This window comes from Erinaceus europaeus, chromosome 1 (assembly GCF_950295315.1).
Source record: "Erinaceus europaeus chromosome 1, mEriEur2.1, whole genome shotgun sequence".
In the NCBI taxonomy this organism is placed as follows: Eukaryota; Metazoa; Chordata; class Mammalia; order Eulipotyphla; family Erinaceidae; genus Erinaceus; species Erinaceus europaeus.
The window spans coordinates 114,514,004-114,529,913 of NC_080162.1; the positions used below are offsets into that span (position 1 = coordinate 114,514,004).

General features: G+C 46.9%; 1 protein-coding gene across 1 annotated transcript in view; it reads right to left on the reverse strand.

Annotated features, from left to right (window-relative positions):
• The window catches only part of SH2D4B (SH2 domain containing 4B), a 92,322-nt gene extending 85,003 nt beyond the window's left edge, over positions 1-7,319 (reverse strand). The window contains 1 exon segment of the mRNA XM_060202028.1: positions 6,084-7,319. Within this exon segment, the coding sequence (XP_060058011.1) occupies positions 6,084-6,267 (184 nt within the window). The 5' untranslated portion in view covers positions 6,268-7,319.
• Between the last annotated feature and the right edge of the window lie 8,591 nt (positions 7,320-15,910).

Below are 15,910 nucleotides of genomic sequence, written 5' to 3' on the forward strand. Positions count from 1 at the left end.
AACAGGATCCTGACTTGGGATACAAACATCCTTCCTCTATGTGTTGTCTCCTCTTTTCCATCCTTTATAAATCAGAAAATTAATTACCTGGAAAAAAAAAAGTCTTCTGCACCAAAAACCCAAAGGAGCTCAATGTATAATTTATACATGAAAATGGAAACGTGGGGGTCGGGCGGTGGTGCAGTGGGTTAAGCGCATGCGGCGCAAAGCGCAGGGACCGGCGTAAGGATCCCGGTTCAAGCCCCTGGCTCCCCACCTGCAGGGGAGTCACTTCACAGGCGGTGAAGCAGGTCTGCAGGTGTCTATCTTTCTCTCCCCTTCTCTGTCTTCCCCTCCTCTCCATTTCTCTCTGTCCTATCCAACAAAGAATTGCGTCAACAAGGGCAATAATAATAACCACAACGAAGCTACAACAAGGGCAACAAAAGGGAGAAAAAAATGACCTCCAGGAGCGGTGGATTCATGGTGCCGGCACCGAGCCCAGCAATAACCCTGGAGGAGGAAGAAAAAAAAAAGAAAGAAAAGAAAATGGAAACGTCTGTGTGTGAAAAATTGCCATAAAAATATTTTTGCAGCTAAATTTTTAGGCATCTGTCTTCTCGCCTCTTAGAAGAGACCGAGTATAGGCGACGGGAGACCATAGGATGAGGGCTGGTGGGGCTGAGAAAGGCGCCTGGCACTTTGAGCAGCTAGTGATGACACTGCCGGGGTAATTAAGCATGAAAGACCCCGGCCTTGGCACCACCAGCCATATACAGTGGAGTCCTGGCTCTCCCCCCCTCGGGTCCTGCTGTGTGTTGAGTGAGATGGAGAGTAGTGAATGCTCCGTGCCAGCTCTATGTTAGACTCCAAGATGGGAGATAGAATGAGGTGTGGTCGCATGTCCCAGGGACTCTGAATCTCCTAGGAGAGCCAGGCAAAGCATGATGAAGCCCAGTGACAACTGCTAGGTCAGAATCACATCCTACGTTGTTGTATGCTTTACATTGGGTTCTAGTTCTCCCTCGCCAAGAGAATTGGATCAGTCCAATTAGTTTCGTAGGCCCGCTTGGCCCCGCCCTGAGGAACCCCGAGAGAGGGTTCCAAAGTGAGAGAGTTCCAGAGTTCGAGAGTAAAAGAGAGTTCCAGGGTTCCTGAGTTCCAGAGTTAGAGAGAGTTCTTGCGCCGCCGCAAAGAGACAGCGGAGTTCTGTTTGGTGATTAGTTTGTCTTAGTTTATGAATCGTTGTTCCTGAATAAAGAAATACAGCTTCCCTGCCCAGCCGTGTGTCTGGTCGTCTCTGTTACCTGCCCGTGAAGCTAGCCCCGCCGGCTAGAGCCCTATGAAATTTTAACAACAAATGGCACCCAACGTGGGGCTGACCTGCGCATCTCTCAGATAAGTAAAGACAATTTGGCTACCTATGTACTATGGCCTTCTCTTCTGCTTGTGAAGAGATCTCCAAAGGCCTCTGCTCTTTCTTCACGAGACTGTTTTGCTGTTTCTGGAACATTTATCTCTGGACCACTCTGTGGTTTCCACTCGCTCGGGCGAACTCAGAACAGCCAGCGAGAAGAGCCAGCAGGAGGGAGGCGAGGCACAGAGCTGCCGTTTCCACCTGGTTAAACAGCCAGCCAGCCGGCTGCGCCCAGACAACCCCGCGCACCACGCCCGCAGCCCCGCAGCCCGCAGGAGGCCGACGCCAGCACACAAGAGCCCCAAGAGCCCGACGCCAGCACACTGGAGCCTGATGCCAGCACGCTAGAGCCCGATGCCAACACGCTGGAGCCCGATTCCACCACGCAAGAGCCCGATGCCAGCACGCAGGCCAGCCCACAGGAGCCGGCTCTCCACCGCGTGGTGCAGGGCACTGGACACGTGATCCCTCCACGCTGCTCGGCCACTGCGAACAGGGCAGCAGACATGTCAGGGCTATGGGGCAGGGCCACGGCGGCCTATCATGGCCGCCACCCCTGGACACCTAGGCCCACGCCTTCTACAATGGTGGCCTGCCTGCCCTCTTGCTATAAATTCTGGAACCATCCCAGACCTCCCGGACCCCCATGCTCCCTGCTGAAACTGGGCACACGAGATCTCCAGCTGCCAGTCCGGTCTGAAGGCAGACAAGCTGGAGTACGCAGAGATTCGTGCAGAGATCGCAACCTACAATTCCTAGAAGTGAAGCTGCGTGAGAAGCCACCTCCGGATGGTGAACCCCCCCCCCAAAACTAAGACAGTACAGATTAAAATTTGTGTTTAAAATGACATGTCTTCGTAACAAAGGTTTCTCTCCTTGTGTATTAATGACCATGTTTATGTGTATGTTTAAAGTTTGGTAAACAGTAACTTTAAGGCTAAATTCTTACTAGTCAAAGTTAAATGAAAAAAGTTTTCAACGTAATTCTCATAAAGATAAAATTAACTTACATTTAGAGTCTGAGGTAAAAATTAGTTAACAATCAATATATTTTAACTAAGTTGGTCTAAACAAAAGGTTAAATAGACTTGTTGATATGTAAAACTCTCCATTACCTTCTCTATTAGAAATGGTAGATGGCACAATGGCTATGCTAATTATTCTCATGCCTGAGGTTTCCTTTCTTGACTCCATCTTGAATGGGTGTAACAAAAGGTTAAAAAGACGTTGTTGCTATGTAAAAGTCTCAAATTCCTTCTCTATTAGAAATATGCTAATAACAAGTTTTGTTTCATAGTAAGTAAATTGCAGCCAGCTGCCTTTAGGACTCTAGGCCATTCCCCGCCCCCATACAAATGCAAGCAGCTACAGAGATGGAAAATATTTGCCTGGGCCAGGATCATCCCTCAAAGGCTCAGGGAAACTGGGTGCAAAGACAGGGTCAAGTGCATCCAGGGGTGGGGCCAGACGGTGTCGAACCTGGTTAAAGGCACACATTACAGTGCGCCAAAGACCAGGCAGGTTCAAGCCCCTGTTCCCCACCTGCAGGGGGAAAGCTTCACGAGTGGTTGAAGCAGAGTTGCAGGTGTCTCTGTTCTGTCCCTCTTTATAATCTCCTTCCTCTCACTTTCTCTCTGTCTTTATCCAATAATAAATAAATAAATTTTTTTCAGGCACAACTTTTTTATTTTTGTTTTGAAATCAGTAAAAGAAACTGGGTCCTAGAAGCTGCAGTGACTTAAGCAGCATCAAGTTTGTGCATTCATCCTTTGTTTAAATATGCTTTAAATTATCACACTGCTGCCACTCTTCATTTGTATGAAGTTCTGCACCATATATACTAATTGTAGTAAAGTTACCCTTATCCCCATCCTGGAGGGGGCAGCCTTACTCTGGAAATTTTCACTGAAACCTAACCAAACATCATTAAGTAGACTGTGACAAAATTATAAATGATATGAAAAATAACTTTTTTAACATTTGGCTATTAACTTAAGGAAATGGTTTGCCTATATAAATTTTTATAATTTTTAAAAGGCAATATATTCTACTCTCATATGGCCCTCAAAATTAAAGCATAATAAACAGGAAAGAAAAGGATAAGAATGCAACTGAGTTTAGCAAAACACCTTGCCAAAAGAAATGAAGGTAGAATACATATAACTAAATATCAAGTGCAGAATTTCATAGGGCCAACAAATTAGCAGTCTGTAATTTTCACTTATACAGGCAAAGTGGATTTTGCAATTATCAGTTGCATTAAATAGCTCCCCAAATCTGGAATACTTGTTCTATTGAACTACTACACCAGTTTTAATAAATAAAAATTTTAAGAAGTGCATCCAGGGGTGGGTGTGGTTGTGGCCTGTGGCATGTGGTGGCAAGACTGAACCTGGAGGGGCAGAGGGAGCTGGACCAGCAAGAGTACTGGATGTCCTGTCAAGAGACAGGATTGAAAAACCTCACATCTACACCTCCTGAAGATCAGTTAGAGGGGTGTGTGAGGAGTGAACAGAAGAGCTTCAAAAACTGCAAAGGGGAAGGGGGCAGTCTGGGGAAGGGGATGGTGCACCCAGTTAAGCACACAAAGTACGAAGCACAAGCCACATAATGACTGAGGAAGGGTACCTCACAAGTGGTGAATCAGGTCTACAGGTGTCTCTCTTTCTCTCTCCAACTTTATCTCTCCTTTCTCTCTCCATTTCTCTCTGTCTTGTCCAATAAAATGGGAGGGGGGGAAAGGCTGCCAGGAGTAGTGAATTACCCAGCACCAAGCCCCAGCTATAATCCTGGAGGGAAAGAAAGAAAGAGAGAAAGAAAGAAAGAGAGAGAGAGAGAATGAAAGAGAGAGAGAACGAAAGAAAGAAAGAGAGCAAGAAAGAAAGAGAGAGAGAAAGAAAGAAAGAGAGAAAGGAAGAGAGAAAGAAAGAAAGAAAGAAAGAAAGAGAGAGAGAAAGAGAGAAAGAGAGAGAGAAAGAGAGAAAGGTGAGGGGGAAAGAAGGAAGGAAGAGGTTCGAGCCCCCGGCTCCCCACCTACAGGGGAGTCACTTCACAATCAGTGAAGCAGGTCTGCAGGTGTCTACCTTTCTCTCGCCCCTCTGTCTTCCCTTCCCCTCTCCATTTCTCTCTGTCCTATCCAACAACAACAACAGCAATAATAACAACAATAAAACAACAAAGGCAACGAAAGGGAATAAATAAATATTAAAAAAAGAAAAGGAAGGAAGGAAGGAAGGAAGGAAGGAAGGAAGGAAGGAAGGAAGGAAGGAAGGAAAGAAGGAAGGAAAGAAAGAAATTGCTAAGGGCAACATCCACATAATATATTTTCCAGATCACATCGCAGGCCCCTGCAGCCAGTCTGCCTGAGGCCCAAGGATGCTAGGGGCTCCATCCACAGAGCAGCAGCCCCTGAACCTTGTAAGCATGTAAGTGCTTACAAACCACCCCAGACTCATAAGTTGAGTCCTTGCTTCTAATCTGCAGTTGCTGCTACCTTTGGGGACCATTCACTCATCGCATGAAAGATTCCTGGCCCCTCCAGATGCACAACCAGGGCTCTCAGCATAACCAGAAGCCCGCTCTGACAACAAGCTAGGGAGAGAAGATGCACGCTGAGAACCATGGTGCCAGCCACACAAGGGAAGGAGGCAAGGGTGTCATCATTGTACCCTGACCTTGTGTCTCAGGAGCACAGATAAGAGTCAGGAATACCTAATCTCATCTGCTATAGTCTTACCTTTAAATTCTTGGTTATTAAACAATTTGTTCTACTTTATATCTTAATGCTATTTCAACCACCAAGTTGCAGATGCTACCATGACGCCAATGTGACTTCCTTGGGCAGACAACAATGTGTCTTAGAACCCCACTTCTGCAGAGCCTTGCTCCATTAGGGGAAGATAGAAACAGGCTGGAGGTATGACATGACCTTTCAATATCCATGTCCAGTGAAGAAGCCATCAGAGAAACCAGACCTTCTGCACCCCATAATGATCCTGGGTCCATGCTCCCAGAGGGATAAAGAACAAGAAAACTTCCAATGGATGGGACAGGATACAGAACTCTGGTGGTAGAAATTATACCCCTCTTATCCTATGGTCTTATCAATCATTATTAAATCAATAAAAAAAGTCAAAGCAAAGAGAAAAATATAAAGTCAAGAATACACCCTCTCAGTTGTCGAGGAATCACATTGGATGTCTTGATTAAACAATCTGTCCCCTTTATACCTTACCATTTTTTAGCCACCAAGTTGCAGATGCTACCATGACACCATCCTGATTTCTCTGGGCAGATGAGCTCACCAATGAGTCCTGGAATCTCACCTCTCCAGAGCCCTACTCCACTAAGGAAAGATAGAAACAAGCTGGAGGTATGGATCCATCTGCCAAAGTCCATGCCCAGCAGAGAAGCACTTACAGAAGCCAGACCTCCCACCTTCAGCACCCCATAAGGAATTTGGCCCATACTCCCAGAGGGATAAAGAATAGGGACGTTTCTAATGGAGGAGATGGGACATGAAGCTCTGGTGGTGGGAACTGTGTGGAATTGTACGCCTGTTATCTTATAATTGTGTTCATCCTTATTAAATCACTGATAAAAAGAAAATAAATAAAAGTTACAAGAAGCATAGTCTGGCACTGATAACTCTTCCAAGGATACCCCAGAGCGACCTGGAGCCACTTACCTCGTTTGACCTTGGGAGGCCTGAGGCCTTCTGCCTGGACCAGGGCCTCCCAGGCCTCATGTTCCCTCCATCTTCGTAGCTGTTCCTCCCGCATCTTGTAAAATAGGATGTGCTTCTGCACATCACTGAGCTCAGCCAGGAGTTCAGGGTCAATGTACATATCTTGCAGGATCTGCTGGAGCATGGTGCCACCTGGGGTATTTGCAGCAGGGGGGAGGCCAGCCAGAAGTGGCACCCCCACGCTCCTCCTTCCTCCTGGCTCCTCACACCAGGGCTAGGCCGGGGTCCCTCCTCTGGGCGGCATCATCACTCACCCTCAGCTCATCATCACTTCTGCCTGAAACAGCAACAGGAACCAGGCAGTAGGAAGCAAAGAGGCAGACGGGGACTTGCAGAATGGAGCAGGTGCCAGGACTGCTCTGGTCCTTGTGTGTATACGTGGTGTCACCAAGTGCTGTGTGCCCTGGGACGCTAGAATGATGTCCTCTGCAGGGCAGTGCCCAGGCCAAGCCCTGCCTGGGCCTACAGGTGTCGAGTGATCTGTCAGTGGAAGGGAACAATGACACCAGCTGTATCGATGACACTGCCCTGAGCCAGCAGGGAACCGATCTCTTCTCCAGGGTAAAAGGAGGAGGAGGCAGCTCTGCCTACTAATTCCATGTCTTTCGAGCCAATTTCAAGCAGGCAGAGGAATTGGCTGGGAGTTTCCTCTTCTTTTTCTTTTCTTTTTTTTTTTGTTTTTTCATCTTTATTTATTTGATAGAGAAAGCCAAAAATCAAGAGGAAGAGGGAGATAGAAAGGGAGACAGAGAGACACCTGCAGCCCTGCTTCACCACTCATGCTTTCATTCTGCAGGGAGGAACCAGGGCTCAAACTTGGGTCCTGGTGCACTGTAACATGTGTGCTCAACTAGGTGTGCCACCATCCAGCCCCCTCAGCCAGGGGGCTTCTATGTTACTTAGCTTCTCTCTCTCTCACTGCCAGCCTTCTAGCCCTCCAGGAATTTAACATCTTGAGATAATGCCTTGAAAACCCAGTGGGAGTGGGGGTAGGGCAGGCAGAGGCCAGGCAGTGACACACCTGGTTAAGCGCACACACTACACTATGCAAGGACCCAGGTTCAAGGCTCTGGTCCACACCTGCAAGGGAAAGCTTCATGAGTGGTAAAGCAGGGCTGCAAGTGTCTCTCTGTTTTTCCCTCCCTTCTCAATTCCTCTCTGTCTCTATCCAATAATAAATAAAATTTTTTAAAAAATAGGAAGAAGAAGAAGAAGGAAGGAAGGAAGGAAGGAAGGAAGAAAGGAAGGAAGGAAGGAAGGAAGCCCAGTGGGAGAAAAAGCATTCCTTCTGTGTATAGCCAAGGAAGGAAACAGAATAGAATAGAAATTGGAAAGGGCCTGATCTTGGGATTCAAGGGCAGTGGGGAAACACTCCTCCTTTTCCTTATAAGTAAATTCTGGGCTGTGGAGGTGCTGACAGGTTAGCCCCTGGAGATCTTTTGTCTGTTGTGACTGTCCTTGATGATCTCTTTGTTGTTTGTTGCAGGTGGCCAGGGGGCACCAAAAAAAAGAAAAAAATGAAACAGAACTATCTTTGTGGGAAGAACCTGGACATTTCTACCTGGATGGTCCCCACCCTCTCTTCAGCCACGAGGAGGGTCACAGGGTTAGGGAGACCAGGCACTCAGAGATACCCACCGCTGACCTAGTATTCAAGCAAAGAAAGTGGCATGCCCATGGTGACCCAGTCTATACATGTACCAATCTCATGGGCTTGCTTGCCTGGACTCCACTCAAGTTGACATCCCTTGACACCAATGAATATTCTGAAGATTTACAGTCTCCACTTTATGTCTTACCACCTTTCAGACACCAAGTTGCTGATGCTACCATAACACCATCCTGACTACCCAGGGCATATTATCTCACCAATGTGTCCAGGAACCTCATCTCCCCAGAGCCCTACCCTAGTAGGGAAAGACAGAGACAGGCTGGGCTTATGGATCCACCTGCCAACACCCATGTCCAGAGGAGAAGCAATTGCAGATGCCAGACTTCCCACCTTCTGCTCCCCATAAATAATTTTGCTCTATACTCCCAGAGGGGGAGAAATGTTAGAAGATGATCAGAGGGCTCCATCAGGACCTAGAAAGAGAAGAGAAAAAAGAGAGGGACATCTGGATGTAATAATAGGTGTATGTGTGACTTAGACAGGAAGAGAAGATGGGACCATGTTGGGGGGGAGGCAAATACATACAAATGAAGACAGATAGTTGTAGAAATAATAGTCAACATATGTCTGCAACCTTAAGAGAACTGCTGTAGCTTCTAATGGAGGGAATGGGGATACAGAACTCTGGTGGTGGGAATGGTGCAGGGTTATACCCTTGTTATCTTGTAATAATATAAATCACTAATAATTCTTTTTAAAAGAGTCACAATTTCATACAGTCCTGAAAGTTTGGAAATAAGAGCCCTAATTGGAGAAAATAGATGTGTGAGGTGGTCATCTTGCTCAACCCTTTTCCATGAGGACCTGAAGTGAGCTTGGCACATAAGAGCTCTAGAACCAAGGTGTGAGTGGCACTTTTCTCCTGCCTCAGGGGCACCACACACCAGGAAGGAGGACAGAGCCGATTCAGGTGAACTTTTAGCCTTAGGATTCAAAGGAAGTGTGGAGGGCCCAGGAATAGCTGGCCTGTCTGGGTGTGGCCCTGATCTCATAGCTGTATGCCCACCTTACCTTGCTGGCTCTTCTGTCCCACTTTAGACCTCCCTATCACTACTAAATGCCCTGACTTCTCTCAAATTCTTAGGCCCAAGGTGTTGCCCAGTCTCCTCTAGCCACACAGTTTGTCTCCTAGGCACTGCTCAGGTCTGGCGTATGGTGGTGCTGGGGACTTGAACCTGGGACTTGAAACCTCAGGCATGAAAGTCTTTTTTAAAAAAAAAAAAAAAGAAATCTTTGTTTATTGGATAGAGACAACCAGAAACCAAGAAGGTAGGAAGAGACAGAAAAGGAGAGAGAGAGACACCTGCAGCCCTGGTTCACCACTGGCAAAGCTTTGGGGGGTGGGGGCTCAAATCCTGATATGGTAACATGTGCGCTCAACCAGGTGCACCACCACCAATTCCTTGCATGAAAGTCTTTTGCAAGAGCATTATGCCATCTCCCCAGCTCCTAGCTTGCTTGCCCTGTGACTGGGAGTGGTATACAGGGCGGGGGGGGGGGGGGGGGAAGAGGCAAGGAAGAGGCAGAACTGCTCAGCCACCTGCAGGAAGACTGCAAGCAGCAGGTGCACCAGCATTCTTGCCTGCTGGGCCCAGGTGCCTTAGCAGCAAAAGATGGCAGTGACCCCTGTCCACCCTCCATGAGGTGCAGAATGAGGAGCTGGCGGGGCGAGGGTGCACCTCAGCAAGCCTAGGTCAGTGGGGCAGGAGGCTAAGCGGCCTGGGCAGGATCTGGTTTCCCCATGGTTGCAGCTCCTGCACCCTGCACTGCGCCACCACCCACCCTCCCCCAGGAAGAGGGGAAACGCGAAGTCTGGTGTGGGCGCGCCCCCTTGCGGCTGCTTCTGGGAGCGTCGAGGAGCGCCACAGCCTGCCGGTGGGGAAGGACCTTCACAGTTGCTGAGCTCCAGACCTGGGTACAGGGGACCAGCCTTGGGGGCGCTGGGGGCTGCCCTGACCTCGACCATTGCAGACTAAAGGAGCCAGCACAGGCTCAACCGAGTGCAGACAAGGGGAACCCTACACCCCCCCTCACTTCCTGCTTAGGTACAGGCTTTATGACCCCTTGCAGCTGGTCTAATTTTAACTTTTTTTCTTTTTTTTAATTTTCTTCTTTTTCAATAAACTTTATTTATTTATTGGATAGACACCCAGAAGTTGAGAGGAAGGGGGAGACAGAGAGGGAGAGAAACAGAGAGACACCTGCAGCCCTGCTTCACCACTTGTGAAGCCTTGCCCCTACAGATGGGAACTGGGGGGTTTGAACCTGGGTCCTTGCACACTGTAACATGCATGCTCAACCAGGAGCACCACCTCCCAGTCCCAATTTTCTTCATTTTTAATTATCTTTATTTATTTATTGAATAGAGACAGCCAGAAATTGAAAAGGAAGAGAGAAAGAGAGAGAGGAGTCAGGTCCAGGCAGTGGTAAAACCTGGTTAAGTGCTCACATTACAGTGCACAAGAACTTTACGCCACTGGTCCCCACCTGAGGGGGGTAAAGGCTTCAGGTGTCTCTCTGTCTCTTTCTCACTCTATCTCCCTCTCCCCTCTCAATTTCTCTCTCTATCCAATAATTTTTTTAAAATGATTACAAATAATTTTTTAAAAAGAGAGGGTGAGAGACACCTGCAGCCCTGCTTTGCCACTCACAAAGCTTTCCCCCCCTGCAGGTGGAGACTGGGGGCTCAAACCCAGGTCCTTGAGCACTGTAACATGTGCATTCAGTCAGGTGCATCACCACCCAGCCCTTTGATTTCACTTCCCATAAGGCCATGTATGTGTTTAAAATTCCAGGCAGACACAGTTCCTTCTGGGGTAGGCATATGCAGGCAGTGTAGCTGTTTGTACAAAGGACTGGAAACCACCTAAAGGCCCCTCAGGAAGGTGGCACCGCCCAGTATGGAATATTACACGTCACCGAGGAAGGGACTGATTCCTCCACTCTGGTGAGGGAACATGCCCTCAGATGTGGTGACCTGTGTGAAGGAAAGTCAATGTCTTCTGAGAGCACAGTCCAAATGTGACTTGCTTTAGAACATGCCACCCAGACTTTCATGCTTCTCTCTCTCTCTCTTTCTCTCTCTCTCTCTCTTTCTCCCTCTCTCTCTTCCATGAAAAGGAAAGATTTTAAAACATGAAATTTTGTTGGAAAGAGTAATTATTGTTGAATTAGTCATAATAGTGAAAAATTCATGAGGGAGGGGGTCAGGTGATGGTGTACCCAGTTAAGTACACATAATACTATGCAGGTGGACCATGCAAGGATCCCAGTTCAAGACCTCCCCCCTCATACCCCACCTGCAGGGGGTCACTTCACAAGTAGTGAAGCAGCTCCGCATGTGTCTATCGTTCTCTCTCCTCCCTATCTCCTCCTCCTTTCTCAATTTCTCTCTGCCTTATCAAATAAAATTAAGGAGGTGGGTGTCTAACAGAAGCAGTGAATTCATAGTGCTGGCACCAAGCCCGAGCAATAACACTGGAATCAAAAAATCTTCTGCAAAAGACTTTCGTACCTGAAGTCCCAGGCTAGATTCCCCCATACCACCATAAACCAGAGCTGAGCAGTACTGTGGTTAAAAAAAAAAAAGTTTAATAGAAGAACAGAAAGGGAAACTTAAAGCAGAATCTGACTGTGGAATATTGCACCAAAGTAAAAATCTCTGGGGGGTGGGTAGATGTTCAGCTTCACTGGGGGGGGGGGGGGTGGAGAATGACACAGACCTTTGGTGGTGGGAATGGTGTTAATAATATACAATCCTATTAATTTAAAAAAATAGGAAAAAAGTTTAATAGCCAAGAACCTAAATGTAAGTATAGAGGAGATGGAACTAAGAGTCTTCATGTGAGAAGAAGTTAGGAAGTCTATTTTAAGTACATTCCCAGGGGCCCATGGCTTTAGTAGTTTTTGTCTGAACCCAATAGTTAACATGCAGGTGAGCTAAAAGTATTGTCTGGAAGATGGTGTCAGAGTTGGGGATAGGACTATAGAGCTGGATCAGGGCAGAGTAGCTCTCAAACATGAGGAAAGTATATAAATACCATTAACTATAAACCCCATCAATCTGACCTGTTAAACAATTTGTCCTGTTTTATATCTTACCGCCTTTCAGCCACCAAACTGCAAGCACAGCTATGATGACATCCTGACTCTCCTGGGCAGAGGACCCCACCAATGTGTCCTGGAACCTCCCCTCCCCAGAGCACTGCCCTACTAGAGAAAGATAGAGACAGGCTGGGAGTATGGACCCACCTGCCAACGCCCATGGCCAGTGGAGAAGCAATTACAGAAGCCAGACCTTCCACTTTCTGTACCCCATAATGACCCTGGGTTCATGGTCCCAGAGGGATAAAGAATAAGGAAGCTTACAATGGAGGGGATGAAATACAGAACTCTGGTGGTGGGAATTATATGGAATTGTACCCCTCTTATCCTACAATTTTGTTAATCATTATTAAATCACTAATAAAAGAAAAATCTTTTTTGAAAAAAATAAACTTAGATTTCAATGTTTTCTTTAAAAAGAAAAATAGAAAGGGTCAATACTAAAAATTTTGAAATAACCAATAGGTTTAATGAACAGGGTTTAGATTAGTAAGCCACGGCATACACTTATAGATTAAAATGTTATAGTACCAGACTTTGATATTGAGAAAAAAGATTTGTTGGCACTAAAATGGACTCATATGGGATAGATAGCACAATGGTTATGCAAAAAGACTTTCATGCCTGAGGCTACAAGGTCCCAAGTTCAGTCCCCTGCACCACCATAAACCAGACCTGAGCAGCAATCTGGTAATAAATTAACTGGTTAAAATAAAATAAAAAGGAGCACGTGCTATTGCTTTAGGAGAGGAAAGCAGTTTTTAAAATAGGATGGTTCCAGTTTTGTGTCTGGATATAAAATATTTTAACCAGGAACAGGTGGTGGTGCACCTGGTTAAGTGTACATATTACGGAGCACAAGGACCCAGGTTCAAGCCCCCAGTCAGTGCAGAGTATGAATGGTGGTGCAGTGCTGTAGGTATCTCTCCCACTCTACCCCTCTTCCCTCTCAGCTTCTCTCTGTCCTATCAAATTAAATAAAGTTAGGGAGCATACTATGGTGCATCTGGTTAAGTGCATATAGTATGAAGCTCAAGGACCCACACAAGGATCTGGGTTCAAGCCCTCACTCCCCACTTCCAGGGGGAAACTTCATAAGTGGCAGAGCAGGTCTCTCTTTATCTCTTCCCTCTCTATCTCCCCTTCCTCCCTCAATTTCTCTCTGTCTTATCCAATAAAATGAAAAAAGAACATGGATTTGTAGTGCATCAAGCCCCAGCTTTAAATTTAAATTTTAAAAAGATTCAAAAAATAGATAATAAATTCTTAAACACAGAGAGAGAGAGAGAGAGAGAGAACTATGCATGAGGACTCAGGTTCAAGGCCCAGTCTCCACCTGCAAGAGGGGAAGCTTCATGAACAGTGCTGCACGTGTCCTTCCCTCCCTCTCTAGCTTTCTCTGTCTCTATGTGGAAGAAAAGAAAGAAAAGGAAGGAAGGAAGGAAGGAAGGAAGGAAGGAATGAAGGAAGGAAGGAAGGAAGGAGAAAGAAAAGAAAAGAAAAGAAAAGAAAAGAAAAGAAAAGAAAAGAAAAGAAAAGAAAAGAAAAGAAAAGGGAAGGGAAGGGAAGGGAAGGGAAGGGAAGGGAAGGAAAAGAAAGCAGGGGGTGACCATCAGAAAAAGTAGAGTTACACAGGCACTGAGTCCCAGAAATAAACAACCCTGGTGGAAAAAGAAAATCAAGAAGAAAGAAAAGAACAGTCCTGAGCCTCAGTAGTCATGGGAATTGGGCATGTACTGATATACAAGGCTGGGAAAGCTAGCTGGCTTTCTGCTAGAGGTGTGATGAGAATGGTACCTCCACACAGAGATGCAGAGAGAAACAGAGATGCCGCTGGAGAGAAAAATACCCCGGAGGGTAAGATCCAGTTCATCCCCCAAGGTCCTGGATTCTCTCTGTGGACGTCTCCTGCCCTCACAGGCTGTTACTCAACTTTGTCTAAGTCTGAAGACCAATACAGTATGTCCTGACTAGGCAGGGGCTTTGCCCTCTCTACTCATCCTGCCCAAGATATGCCAGGAAGGGCAGAACATGACATTAAGGAGATAGGATTAGGCCAGCCCCCCTAGAAGAGCCCCAGCTGATGGTCCCCTTCCCTGGGGAAGGCCTCCGAGGCCCCAGGCCTCTCTCCGTCCAGTTAGCCATGCAGTGACAGAGAGAAGCTACAGTCTACAGAACTCTGCCCAGGGGCTGATGGGTCCTTTGTGCCTGCACACAGCTGTTGGAGCAGAGCTCTGGGGCCTTGGGACAGAAGGAGCATTGGCCAGCTGCCACCTCTCCACCCACCAGCTGACGCAGATTATCTACACTTACTTGCCCGCACCCCTGCCCCTAGTGCCCATCCAGCAGCCCGATTCTGGTTAATTAGAAAACACCCAACTCTGTCTGAACTCCCCTTGGAATGAGGCCACTCCACACAAGTATAACAGATTGGCCTAGTCTCAGCCCCAGAATGATCCCTGTTAACTCAAAGGACCCTAGATGGCAAACCTACTCATGCTACAGACAGCCTCCCTGGGCAGAGGGGTGGCCCCTCACAAAGCCTTCCCAGGTCCCCACTAAAGACCATACAGTCAGCCCTGCTTGCTGACTACCCCCACCCCAACTACAGACAGCATCACGTGCAAAGCTCAGGCAGGGCCAGCAGAAAGGACATGCAGTGCTCCACTTTCCAGGTAACTGAGCACCTCAACTGAGCACCTCCAGGTAACCAGCACCTCAAGCACCAGGAGAGCTCTGAACCCTGCCAGGTTGCTCCTCATATAAGCAGTCAGAGGGGGGCCAGGCATAAGGATCCTGGTTCAAGCCTTTGGCTCTCCACCTGCAGGGCGTCACTTCATAAGCAGTGAAACAGGTCTGCAAGTATGTCTTTCTCTCCCCCTCTGTCTTCCCCTCCTCTCTCGATTTCTCTCTATCCTATCCAACAAAAACAGTATAACAATAATAATAACAACAATGATAAATAACAAGACAACAAAAGGAATAAAATAGCCTCCAGGAGCAGTGGATTCATAGTGTAGGCACTGAGCCCCAGCAATAACCCTGGAGGCGAAAAAAAAAAAGAAGAGTCAAAGAACTATAAATTTTTCTTTCTTCCTTCCTTCCTGCCTGCCTTTTTCTCTTTCTTTCTTCCTTCCTTCCTTCCTTCCTTCCTTCCTTCCTTCCTTCCTTCCTTTTGATCTCTCTTTCCTTGCTTTTACAGAGAGAGAGAAGTTGAGAGAGAAAGAGGAGAGAAAGAGAGAAAGAAAGACACCTGCTTCACCACTCACAAAGCTACCCTCTAGCAGGTTGGGACCAGAGGATTTGAACCCAGACCCCTGTGAGTGGTAATGTGTTCATTCTATTTGCTGTGCCACTGCCCAGCCCCTGGTATTTCTTTGAAAAAAATCTTTTTTATTTACTAACAAGAGAGGCAGGAAAATGAGAGGGAAGAACAAGAGTATCTCTCTGGTGCATGCAGTGTTTGGGGATCAAACTAAAGTTGTTCTTGCTAATTGGGTTCTGCCAGCTGCAGAAGAGGGGAGGGGAGGGGAGGGGAGAGGAGGGAAAGGAAAGGAAAGGAAAGGAAAGGAAAGGAAAGGAAAGGAAAGGAAAGGAAAGGAAAGGAAAGGAAAGGAAAGGAAAGGAAAGGAAAAACGGCCACCAGGAATGGTAGATTCCTAGTGCCAGCACCAAGCCCCAGCAATAACCCTGGAGGCAAAAGGCAAAAAACAAAACAAACAAACAAAAACTGTATAACCACTTGAGCTGTGAATTTTCTTTTCTTTTTTCCTTTCTTTTTTTTTTTTTTTTTTTTGCCACTAGACTGTCACTGGAGCTTCCATGATTCATGATTCCCTCTCTAAGGTTTGTGAAAGTTTTCCCTTTAGTCAGTGCTCCCATGTGGTGACCAAGAGCTCAAACCCCTGTCCTGATACATAGTAAAATGTGTGTGCTCTACCAGGTGAGCCATATCCCAGCCTCCACCATCAACTCTTTCTTAAATGCCCAC